Source organism: Oncorhynchus clarkii, chromosome 19 (assembly GCF_045791955.1).
Source record: "Oncorhynchus clarkii lewisi isolate Uvic-CL-2024 chromosome 19, UVic_Ocla_1.0, whole genome shotgun sequence".
In the NCBI taxonomy this organism is placed as follows: domain Eukaryota; kingdom Metazoa; phylum Chordata; class Actinopteri; order Salmoniformes; family Salmonidae; genus Oncorhynchus; species Oncorhynchus clarkii.
Window position 1 is genome coordinate 23,477,064 of NC_092165.1, and position 13,193 is coordinate 23,490,256.

The 13,193-nt window shown below is 44.8% G+C and overlaps 1 protein-coding gene across 11 annotated transcripts in view; it reads left to right on the top strand.

Annotated features, from left to right (window-relative positions):
* The window catches only part of LOC139374945 (thioredoxin domain containing 16), a 46,881-nt gene that overhangs the window by 19,048 nt on the left and 14,640 nt on the right, over positions 1–13,193 (top strand). For 6 of the 11 annotated variants that reach the window (XM_071116216.1, XM_071116209.1, XM_071116208.1 and 3 more), the window contains 3 exons: positions 202–376; positions 1,172–1,308; positions 1,394–1,478. In XM_071116216.1, coding sequence (XP_070972317.1) covers positions 202–376; positions 1,172–1,308; positions 1,394–1,478 — 397 coding nt within the window. Of the gene's footprint in view, positions 1–201; positions 377–1,171; positions 1,318–1,393; positions 1,479–13,193 lie in introns of all 11 variants that reach the window. The other 5 variants (XM_071116207.1, XM_071116211.1, XM_071116210.1 and 2 more) reach the window with 1 other exon arrangement.

The window sequence follows — 13,193 nt, forward strand, 5'->3', positions numbered from 1 at the left end:
TATGCCTGACTGTCGGATACTTATGCCATTTGTCTGTATATCTTTATGTATTTGATATCCAGATCTGTTGATTGTATCTATTTGGCATCTTAAGGAATGTGACGGTGAACTGTATATGTAGCCTATCCATTTTACATCAATGTGTCAGTTGTCTTTATGCATGTATCTAACGTGTCCTGTCTATCCGGATGTATCTACAAGACGCTGACGTCAGCGACGTGGAGCTGGCTGTGCTGGATTGTGGGGAGTGGACTGACGTGTGCAGCGCTCAGAAAATCCGCTCCTTTCCCACCGTCCGTCTGTACCGCCCACAGGAGCCTAGCCAGCCCTACCAAGGCATGCTGGGTACTGAGAGCCTGAACAGGTTCATCATGCTGTGAGTGACACCTCCACTAAAGCAAAATAGAACATATAGAATATTCTATTGCATTTATGGACATCTCCTTCAAACTAGGTATATGGGGCCAGTTCAGGTGGGTTCAAAGTTGCAGAATGTTCAGCTATAAATGTGTTGTGTACAGTAGATATATTGTTTACCCTCGAAGGAAGGCTCAAAAAACTAAAGCTAGAACTTCCTTCATTTACATGTATGTTACTGTAATGCCTTCATTTACATGTTCTATTAAAAGGCCATTATGTAGAGAGAAAAAAGGATGGGAATCGCTGCTGTGAGGTTACAATGGCAGTCGAACTTTGAAGGTGCTCAGAATAAATAAATACAATTCTAGCTTAATTTACTTGTTACCGTAATGCCTTCATTTACATATTATAATAACAAAGTGACATGGTAGTGTGTTATTACATGTTACCTTAATGCTTTGTTTACATGTTACCTACCTTTCTCAAATTTCACCCTTTTCTGCACATTTATTCATTTGTTCTTAAAACGGGTGCATTCTTTCCTCATCTGGAAGATGAGTGCTTTTGTGTGTGTGTGTGTGTGTGTGTGACATTTTTTTGGGGGGAAACACTGTTCTAAAGGGTGCCCAGCCATGTCTTCTTTCATAAAGATTTTAAAGCATTTTTGCGTGTTAGTCAGACAGCTTAGAAAGAGCGGGGGAGAAAGGGATCAAACCCCTGTCTGAGCGGTTGCGTACATGTGATAAGACCGTCAAACCATGGGGCCTTCACATCACCATGTCTGTGTTTTTTATTTTGGTGTGTGACCCAGGAGTCGTCTGGTGTCCCCTGTCCTCCTGTCCTCTCCTGATGAGGTGACATCATTCTTGGAGGGGGACCTGTACCAGCGACATGCAGCTATCGCCCCTGTCACAGTACTAGGCCTGTTCAGCTCCACAGCAGACACAGGTAGCGTATGTGTGTGGCATTAACATATATAACAATCATGAATTAAAATGGAATTCTCTCGTCTCATAGTGTGTGTGTCTCTCAGGTGTGCCAGTGTTCAAGGAAGCAGCAAAAGCACTCAGAGGAGAGACGATGGTCGGGTTGTTTGCTGACAGACAAGCAGAAATATGGTACAGTGCTAATTTTAAAATCATGTGTGTGTATCATACTGGAGGAATCTATCACATCCAACATGCTAGTTTAGGTGCAGGAACATAAGAACTAAAAGTAGTATTTAATTTATCCAAGTGTGTGGGGACTTTTTTTCAGTCTTCTCAAAGTGTATCATACTCCTAGGATTTTTTTTTTTTCTCCATGGATTTTGCTTATATATGTATTGGAGTTTAATACGTATGCCTTTTGGAATATCCTGTAATTCTATAATAACAGTAACACCACATATTCAACAAATCTGTACACCTAATGTTTGTCCTCTTTAGTAGAGGATGTTTATTAGAAGAGTTTTGAAATGATACAAATAAGGAAGATGGAGGGTGGGGGTGAAGGTGAAGGAGATGGAAACTGGTCTGGTCAGCAGCGGTCATCTTGGGCAATGTAGATACGTGACTTATTTCTTCACTCTCCACACTCTGGTAAAGACTCCTCAAAGCCCTACCCTTTTCTTCAGCTTTTTCTTCGCTGGGACATTAAACATCCATTTAAACATTTGCCGTATTTAATTTGAGTTGTGACCTAAAGAGTTATCTTGTCAGGTTGACACATTAATGAATGTCACTCACCACAATGGGCTGTAAACAAATAAAATGATTAGATCTTAGTTTACTTTTACAACCAGCCAAAATATTGAAGATATTGATATTGCACTTGGCACTAACAATAAAGTTTGTTATTAGCAGTACATTGAAAGTAATTCATATGGTCATTAAATAGTAATAGTCCTTGGTTGGGGTCTGAGCAGATTAGTTGTTGCGATTGCAAGCAATAGATAGTCCAGGGTTGTGGAAACCTTTTAGATCCACTATTTATTCCATGGGACAAAACTAGATCTAGGTTATGACTGTGGCAATGCGTAGGTTCGGAGACATGTTGGACAAAACCCACTGAGTCGCTGATTGCTTCGAAAGCCTTTTTGGAGTGGGTCTGTGGACTTTTCCATGTGAATATTGAAGTCACCTAAAATGTGAATATCTGCCATGACTGAGAGGTCCAATCGGAATTCAGACAACTAAGTCAGATAAGCTGTATACGGCCCAGGAGGCCTGTAAACGGTAGCTATAAAAGTGATTGAGTAAGCTGCATAGATTTCATTACTAAACACAAATGTAGTCCTCTTTTCGTATTGAAATTTGCTGTCGTTAATTTTAGCAACACTTCTGTCTTTCGAGGGATGCGAGGGGGGGTGTATGGTCACTATTGTAAAACGGAGGAGAGGCCTCATGTAACACAGTAAATATCATCAGGATTGAGCCATGTTTCAGTCATGCCAATCACATCGAGGTTATGATCAGTAATTCGTTAATTGACTGACTGACTGCCTTGGAAGTGAGGGAACTAACATTAAGTAGTCCTATTTTGAGATATTATCACAATCTCTTTCAATAATGACTGTAATGGAGAACGACTTTATTCCACTGAGATTGCTAAGGCGAACACTGCCATGTTTTGCCTGACCAAGATCGAGACACAGACACAGTCTCAAGGGGGAAAGCTGAGCTTACTACACTGACTGCTAGTGGCAGACATTCTTCAGCAGGCCAGGCTTGGTCTGGTTTGTGTGAGAGTCTCAGAAAGGGGGACAGTTATCTAAAACATCAATATTTTGGGAGGGGGCAGAAAACCGTTTTCAACCAGCGATTGAGTTGTGAAACTCTGCCGTAGAGCTCATCACTCCCTCTAACTGGGAGGGGGCCAAAGACAATTACTTAAGGCCAACATCTTTCTCTGACATGGTGAGTTTAGACCCAGGTACAGAGAAGAGACCAGATGAGGAATCAGTGGTAAGGGATAAACATAATACGTTACTGAGAAACTGTAACGGAGGGAAGAGTGGGAAAACAACAAAGTCTCAAACTCAGGAGACAAACGCACACGGCACATAATTCAATCTTCAGCAAAGGACAACCGAAAACACACCTTTTAACAGGGAAATCATAACGATTAAGTAGGACGCACCTGAGTGTCGTTAATGGCCCTAGGACGGTCTATGCCGCTCTCTGGTGACAGGTGGAACCATGACAGGACAGTACCTCCCCCTTCTAGGAGCGGCTCCAGCCTTGGAGCCGCTCCTCTTGGCAGTCAACTACCACGTAGTTGGTTGGAGTCCCAGATCCAGGATGTCCCGAGCAGGCAGCCATGCTTCTTTAACACAGCGCGCATCCAACCCGGAAGCCAGCTGCACCAATGTGTCGGAGGAAACACAGTACACCTAGCGACCTGATCAGTGTGCACTGCTCCCGGCCCGCCACAGGATTATTTTTAAACTGCGCCCGGCCTGCCACAAGAGTCGCTAGTGCGCGATGAGACAAGGATGTCACAGCTAGCACTGCGATGCAGTGCCTTAGACCACTGCGCCACCCGGGAGGCCCGAGTCCTACTTTTAAGGGAAGATCACCGGTGGACAGCCTCCGGTCGGAGGAGCCGAAGAGGCCTTCGGTGGCGGTTTGCGTGTTGGTGTCAGGCAGATGATCGGAGAAAGGTTGTTGCCTCACCTGGATCAGAGGGCGATCATCTTCGAATGAACGCCTCGGATGATGACACCCGCTCTTCGGCATCTTGTTCAGAAAACGGTGGGCAAAACAGAACTGACACTCAATCGGCGACAGTCCATTGGATGAGTTCAGCAATGTGTTGTGAGCATACGGCGCTCAGACAAGTAGGAGGGGAGGACAGGGGAGGAACTTCTCCAGCTCCTGGCTGGCCTGCTCTGTTTGCCCATTCGACTGTGGAACCCTAAGGAGAGACTCACCGACGCCCCCAACAGGGAGCAGAAGGCTTTCCAATACCGTGTGATGGACTGGGGCCCACGATCCGAGACAATGTCCTGAGAAAGTCTGTAGTCTCAAGACTCCTTCACTGAGGGCAACTTTGGTAAGGCAATGGGCTGCCTTGGAGAACTGACCAATGACCACAAGGATAGTGGTAAGCCTTTGGGATGGAGGTAACCCTGTGATAGTCTACGGACAGGTGGGACCAGGGCTGGCTGGGGATGGGCAGAGGTTGGACCAACCCAGCCGGGGCTCTGTTTTTACGACTTGCTTTGGCCACGTGCAACATAAAGTCTGTTAGTGGGACCCCCGCCAGGGTCAGGTTCTCGGGTCTGGGCTTGTCGTACCATGGTTTCTATATTCCATAACAAGTGGAGACACAATGCGGGAGCTGGGGATGATGGGCTCTGAGTCCCTCCTTGACAGGGCATCTGCTTTCTGATTCTTGGATCCCAGGCGATTAGGCTGGAGTGAAGTTGACCCTGTAAAACGGAGCCCGCCTGGCGAGCATTCAACCTCCTGGCTTCTTGAATGGAGACCAAGTTCTTATGGTCTGTCCAGATCACGAAAGGATGAGGTGCCCCCTCCAACCAGTGTCTCCACCCCTCAAGGGCCCACTTGACTGCCAAGAGCTCTGTTGCCCACATCGTAGTTGCATTCCGCTGGCGAGAAACGCTTGGAAAATGTCCAAGGCATCCACCTCTACCACAAAGGGACGAGTAGGATCAGGATGAACGAGGATGGGTCCGGAGGTGAAATGTCCCTTGAACTCCATGAATGGCCTGTCAGCTTCGGGGGTCCAGCCGAAACAGGTCTGGGACTTGCAGGGTAGAGCTGTGAGAGGCACTGCCACGGCACCAAAGTTCTGTAAAACGCCTGTAAAAATGGCCAAACCCAAGGAACTGCTGGAGACGTCTCAGGACTTGGCGGGCTTGCAGGATGTGTTCCGGAAGGGTCTTGGAGAAGATCAGGATGTCATTGAGGTAAACAAAGACGAACCGATTCAATGGTTGACCAATGGTTGGAAGACTGCCAGTGAGTTAGCTCATCTGAATGGCATGCTAAATACGCATAGTGGACACTAGGGGTGTTAACTTCTTGGTTACTGGGGGGGCAGTATTGAGTAGCTTGGAAGAATAAGGTCATGTTGCAATTCCTAAGGCTTCCACTAGATGTCAACAGTCTTTAGACTGTAATGGAGGGGCTCATAAGGGCTCGTTGAGTCAATGGTCTGGCAGAGAGCCACAGGCTCGTGACGCGCGGTCATGAGAGTTAGCTCGCATTCCATTGCTTTTCTACAGACAAAGGAATTGTCCGGTTGGAACATTATTGAAGATTTATGTTAACATCCTAAAGATTGATTCTATACATCGTTTGACATGTTACTACGGACTGTAACGGAACTTTTTGACATTTCGTCTGCTCCTAGTGAACACGCTTCGTGACTTTGGATTTGTTTACAAAACATGCTAACAAAAGTAGCTATTTGGACATAAATGATGGACATTATCGAACAAATCAAACATGTATTGTGGAACTGGGATTCCTGGGAGTGCATTCTGATGAAGATCATCAAAGTTAAGTGAATATTTATTATGCTATTTCTGACTAATGTAGACTACACAACACGCTGGATATTTATTTGGCTGATTTGGGCTCTGAGTGCCGTAGATTATTGCATGGTGTGCTTTTTCCGTAAAAAAAAATTTGAAATATTTTTATTTATTTATTTATTTATTTATTTCACCTTTTTATTTAACCAGGTAGGCAAGTTGAGAACAAGTTCTCATTTACAATTGCGACATGGCCAAGATAAAGCAAAGCAGTTCGACATATACAACAACAGAGTTACATATGGAGTAAAACAAACATACAGTAGAAAAATAAGTCTATATACAATGTGAGCAAATGAGGTGAGATAAGGGAGGTAATGGCAAAAAAGGCCATGGTGGGGAAGTAAATACAATCTAGCGAGTAAAAGACTGGAATGGTAGATTTGCAGTGGGAGAATGTGAAGTAGAAATAATGGGGTGCAAAGGAGCAAAATAAATACAGTAGGGGAGGGGGTAGTTGTTTGGGCTAAATTATAGATGTGCAGTAATCTGTGAGCTGCTCTGACAGCTGGTGTTTAAAGCTATTGAGGGAGATAAGTGTGTCCAGTTTTTTGTAGTTCGTTCCAGTCATTGGCAACAGAGAACTGTAAAGAGAGGCAGCCAAAGGAGGAATTGGCTTTTTTGGGTGACCAGAGAGATATACCTGCTGGAGCGCGTGCTACAGGTGGGTGCTGCTATGGTGACCAGCGAGCTGAGATAAGGGGAGACTTTACCTAGCAGGGTCTTGTAGATGACCTGGAGCCAGTGGGTTTGGCGACGAGTATGAAGCGAGGGCCAGCCAACGAAAGCGTACAGGTCGCAGTGGTGGGTAGTATATGGTGCTTTGGTGACAAAACGGATGGCACTGTGATAGACTGCATCCAATTTATTGGAGGCTATTTTGTAAATGACATCGCCAAAGTCGAAGATCGGTAGTATAGTCAGTTTTACGAGGGTATGTTTGGCAGCATGAGTGAAGGCTGCTTTGTTGCGAAATAGGAAGCCAATTTAATTTTGGATTGGAGATGTTTAATGTGAGTCTGGAAGGAGAGTTTACAGTCTAACCAGACACCTAGGTATTTGTAGTTGTCCACAAGTCAGAACCGTCCAGAGTAGTGATGCTGGACGGGCGGGCAGGTGCAGGAAGCGATCGGTTGAAGAGCATGCATTTAGTTTTACTTGCATTTAAGAGCAATTGGAAGCCACAGAAGGAGAGTTGTATGGCATTGAAGCTCGTCTGGAGGGTTGTTAACAGTGTCCAAAGAAGGGCCAGAAGTATACAGAATGGTGTCGTCTGCGTAGAGTTGGACCAGAGACTCACCAGCAGCAAGAGCGACATCATTGATGTATACAGAGAAGAGAGTCGGCCCAAGAATTGAACCCTGTGGCACCCCCATAGAGACTGCCAGAGGCCCGGACAACAGGCAGAGAAGTAGTTGGTGAACCAGGCGAGACAATAATTTGAGAAACCAAGGCTATCGAGTCTGCCGATGAGGATGTGGTGATTGACAGTCGAAAGCCTTGGCCAGGTCAATGAATACGGCTGCACAGTATTGTTTCTTATCGATGGCGGTTAAGATATCGTTTAGGACCTTGAGCGTGGCTGAGGTGTTTGTTCACTTGGTTTTTGAAGAACTTAGAAAGGCAGGGTAGGACAGATATAGGTCTGTAGCAGTTTGGGTCAAGTGTCCCTCCCCCTTTTGAAGAGGGGGATGACCCCAGCTGCTTTCCAATCTTTGGGAATCTCAGAGGACACGAAAGAGGTTGAACAGGCTAGTAATAGGGGTTGCAACAATTTCGGCAGATAATTTTAGAAAGAAAGGGTCCAGATTGTCTAGCCCGGCTGATTTGTAGGGGTCCAGATTTTGCAGCTCTTTCAGAACATCCGCTGACTGGATTTGGGAGAAGAAATGGTGAAGGATTGGGCGAGTTGCTGTGGGGGGTGCAGTGCTGTTGACTGGGATAGGGGTAGCCAGGTGGAAAGCATGGCCAATGCTTATTGAAATTCTCAATTATAGTGGATTTATCGGTGGTGACAGTGTTTCCTATCCTCAGTGCAGTGGGCAGCTGGGAGGTGTTCTTATTCTCCATTGACTTTACAGTGGGCAGCTGGGAGGTGTTCTTATTCTCCATTGACTTTACAGTGTCCCAGAACTTTTTTGAGTTTGTGTTGCAAGAAGCACATTTCTGCTTGAAAAAGCTAGCCTTGGCTTTTCTAACTGCCTGTATATAACTGCTTCCCTGAAACGTTGCATATCATTTTTGATGCTAATGCAGAACTCCATAGGATGTTTTTGTGTTGGGCAGTCCGGTCTGGAGAGAACCAAGGGTTATATCTGTTCTATATCTGTTCATCTGACACAGCGGTTGCATTAAGGAGAAGTTTATCTAAAGTTCCATGTATAATAGTTGTATCTTTTATCAATGTTTTATTATGAGTATTTCTGTGAATTGATGTGGCTCTCTGGAACTACTGAACATAACACGCCAATGTAAAATAAGATTTTTGGATATAAATATGCACTTTATCGAACAAAACATACATGTATTGTGTAACATGAAGTCCTATGAGTGTCATCTGAAGATCATCAAAGGTTAATGATTTAATTTTATATTTCTGCTTTTTGTTACTCCTCTCTTTGGCTGGAAAAATGGCTGTGTTTTTCTGTGACTTGGTGGTGACCTAATATAATCGTTTGTGGTGCTTTTGCTGTAAAGCCTTTTTGAAATCAGACACTGTGGTTGGATTAATGAGAACTGTATCTTTTAAAATGGTGTAAAATACTTGTATGCTTGAGGAATTTTAATTATGAGATTTTTGTTGTTTTGAATTTGGCCCCCTGCACTTTCACTGGCTGTTGGCGGGGTGGGACGCTACCGTCCCGAATATTCCAGAGAGGTTAAAGGAAGTCTCACACTCATCTCCCTCCCTGATTTTCACCAGATTGTAAGTGTTGCGGAGGTCCAATTTGGTAAAGAATTCAGCCCCCTCGGTCAGCTCCAAGGCGGCAGACATCGGGTAAGGGGTAACGGTTCTTAATTGTGATCCTGTTCAGCCCTCGGTAGTCGATGCAAAGACACAGACCTCCAAACCTGCACCATCTTGGGATGTTGAGGAGTGAATGAAACTTGCCTCCAGCAACTCGTGAATATAATTGTCCATTACTGCAGCTTCAGGGATCAAGAGGGAGTAAATACGGGCCCGGGGAGGGGTGGAGCCGGTAGGAGTTCTATGGTGCAGTCATATGGACAATGAGGAGGGAGGGTGTCCGCTTGCCTCTTACTGAAGGCCTCCCAGAGGTCGACTTATTCGGGGGGGAGAGCGGAGATGTCTTGGACTTCAATGGATGCAGGGGGACGCGGCGAGGCTCTAGGCGGGTGTCTTAGACATTTAGTCTGACAGTTTTTACCCCAGTCTAGTAGGTGTCTTGTGGACCAGGAGAGTCGTGGCCAAAAGTTTTGAATGACACATATTAATTTTCACAGGCTGCCTCAGTTTGTATGATGGACATTTGCATATACTCCAGAATGTTATGAAGAGTGATCAGATTAATTGCAAAGTCCCTCTTTTCCATGCAAACATTTCCACTGCATTTCAGCCCTGCCACAAAAGGACCAGCTGTCATCAGCTGATTCTCTAATTAACACAGGTGTGAGTGTTGACGAGGACAAGGTTGGAGATCATTCTGTCATTTTGATTGAGTGTGAGTAACAGACTGGAAGCTTCAAAAGGAGGGTGGTGCTTGGAATCATTGTTCTTCCTCTCTTTCATGGTTACCTGCAAGGAAACGTGCCGTCATCATTGCTTTGCACAAAAAGGGCTTGCTGCCAGTAAGATTGCAAGTAAGATTAAAAGTCCAGCAAGCGCCATGATCGTCACCTAAAGTTGATTTAAGCTGCGGGATCGGTGCACCACCAGTACAGAGCTTGCTCAGGAATGGCAGCAGGCAGGTGTGGGTGCATCTGCACGCACAGTAAGGCAAAGATTTTTGGAGGATGACCTGGTTTCATGAAGGGCAGCAAAGAAGCCACTTCTCTCCAGGAAAAACATCAGGTACAGACTGATATTCTGCAAAAGGTACAGGGATTGGACTGCTGAGGACTGGGGTAAAGTCATTTTCTCTGAATCCCCTTTCCGATTGTTTGTGGCATCCGGAAAAAACTTGTCCGGAGAAGACAAGAACACAGCCATGAATAAAGAATGGTACCAACACATCCTCCGAGAGCAACTTCTCCCAACCATCCAGGAATAGTTTGGTGATGAACAATGCCTTTCCAGCATGATGGAGCACCTTGCCATAAGGCAAAAGTGGTAACTAAGTGGCTCGGGGAACAAAACATCGATATTTTGGGTACATGGCCAGGAAATTCCCCAGACCTTAATCCCATTGAGAACTTGTGGTCAATCCTCAAGAGGCGGGTGGGCAAACAAAAACCCACAGATTCTGACAAACTCCAAGCATTGATTATGCAAGAACGGGCTGTCATCAGTCATGTGACCCAGAAGTTAATTGACAGCATGCCAGGGCAGATTGCAGAGGTCTTGAAAAAGAAGGGTCAACACTGCAAATATTGACTCTTTGCTTCAACTTCATGTAATTGTCAGTAAAAGCCTTTGACACTTATGACATGCTTGTAATTATACTTCAGTATTCCATAGTAACATCTGACAAAAATATCTAAAGACACTGAAGCAGCAAACATTGTGGGAATTAATATTTGTCATTCTCAACTTTTGGTCACAACCACTACTGTATCAACATTTCATTTTCCTTATTTTATTTTTAAGATTAGCCTTTGTCGGTAGCCCTTTCCCCTGGTAAACAATGTATGATTGCGAGATGATTCTTTTTAAGTCTAATATTGTGGGTAATGGAGTCTCCAATGACTTGTTTTCAATTTGCCAGAGCTAATGGTGCGAGGCTTCGGCGGCTCAGACCCCACTAGCAGAGGTGGGCAATTCCAATCCTCAGGGGCCTGATTTGGTGTAGCAATTTTTCTTTCTCCATCCCTAGCAAACACAGCTGATTTTAATCAAGTTGCATACTAAAGTGAAGATCATGATTAGGTGATTGGAGTCAGGTGTGTTACCTGGGACAAAGCTGTGACACCACTCAGGCCCCCGACGACTGGAATTGCCCACCCCTGCGCTTAACACAGACCTGAGAAGGCTGGCTCTGGCTAGTTGCTTAGTGGGGGAAACCGGTTGAATGTGTCTATCGTCTGAATGAGCGACACCTGTTGAGCATGCCGACCAGCATGTCTTTCCAGAAGTCATGGGAATACGGTCCAGCTGCGGGGACTGTGCAGAGGAATTAACACTAGTACCTGTATTTATTGGTGGCACAGATGCTGGATCCTTCTTTCCTACACTTAAATTGCCCTTGCCTAATGATTTGTGTCTGCAGCGGAGTTTGCAACTCGTCTATCCTCACCACAAGGCGATAGTTCTCCTGTATACAGTGCATTCGGAAAGTATTCGGACTCCTTTTCCCACTTTTTTACGTTACAGCCTTATTTTAAAATGGATTAACCCCCCCCCCCCCCCATCAATCTACACACAATACCCCTTTTTTTTTCTTTCTTGCAAATGTATTAACAATAATCTGAAATATCAAATTTACATCAGTATTAAGACCCTTTACTCAGTACTTTGTTAAAGCACCTTTGGCAGCGTTCACTGTCTTGGGTATGATTCTACAAGCTTGGCACACCTGTATTTGGGGAGTTTCTCCCATTCCTCTCTGCAGGTCCTCTCAAGCTCTGTCAGGTTGGATGAGGAGTGTTGCTGCACAGGTATTTTCAGGTCTCTCCACAGATGTTCGATCAGGTTCAAGTCCGGGCTCTGGCTGGGCCACTCAAAGACATTCAGACGCTTGTCTCGAAGCTACTCCTGCATTATCTTGGCTGTGTGCTTTGGGTCGTTGTCCTGTTGGGGTGAAGATTCACCTTCCAGTCTGAGGTCCTGAGTGCTCTGGAGCATGTTTTCATCAAGGATCTGTATAATTTGTTCTGTTCATCTTTCCCTCGATCTCAGTCCCTGCTGCTGAAAAACATGGTGTCAGGTTTCCTCCAGACATTTCCTGGCATTCAGGCCAGAGAGTTTAAACTTGGTTTCATCAGACCAGAGAATCTTGTTTCTCATGGTCTGAGAGTGTTTAGGTGCCTTTTGGCAAACACCAAGTGGGCTGTCGTGCCTTTCGCTGAGGACCAGCTTCCGTCTGGCCACTCTACCAAAAAGGCCTGATTTGGTGGAGTGCTGCAGAGATGGTTGTCCTTCTGGAAGATTCTCCCAGCTCCACAGAGGAACTGGAGCTCTGTCAGTGACCTTCTGGTTATTGGTCATTTCCCTGACCAAGGCCCTTCTTCCCCGATTGCTCAGTTTGGCCGGGCAGCCAGCTCTAGGGAGGGTCTTCTCCATTTAAGATTGATGGAATCCACTGTGTTCTAGGGGACCTTCAATGCTGCATAAATGTTTTGGTACCCTTCCCCAGATCTGTGCCTCAACACAATCCTGTCTTGGAGCTCTACTGACAATTACTTTGACATAATGGCTTTGATTTTGCTCTGACATGCACTGTCAACTGTGGGACCTTTTTATATAGACAGGTGTGTGCCTTTCCAAATCATGCCCAATCAATTGAATTTACCACCGGTGGACTCTAATCAAGTTGTCGACGCAGCTCAAGGATGTTCAATAAAAACAAGATGCACCTGAGCTCAATTTCAAGTATCATAGTAAAGGGTCTGAAAACTTATGTAAATAAGATTTTTAAGTTTTGTTTTTAAATTTGCAAACATTTAAAAAAAACTGTTTCGCTTTGTTATTTGGGGATTTGCTGAGAAAAAATAAATACATTTTAGAATAAGGCTGTAATGTGGAAAAAGTCAAGGTATCTGAATACTTTCTGAAGGCACTGTATTACGAGTACAGCAACTGCAATCAGAAGGCATAATGTTACTTAGCTTTTATTTTTTGGTCCAGAGGAGGCCCTGCAGATCTAAGGCATTGGATTATAAAAATACAAAATGAGGACCTTGGTAAGCGTGTTAAATACAGAGTTTGATGAAATAAGTTATTCAGAGTTGAAAAGTGAAAAAGTTGAGCAGGTAGCCAAGTCACAACAAGCAGTACGGAGACAGAACGTGGAAATGCTTTGGGTCACCAGTCCAAGATCCAACTAGACTGCAAATATCTGATGTCATGACAAAAATGTATGTACTAGTCTCACTTCGACTCATGGCGCTCATACGGCGACTGTGGGAAGAGACTACAATGAATGTAAAATAGATATGCCAACCTCACCAA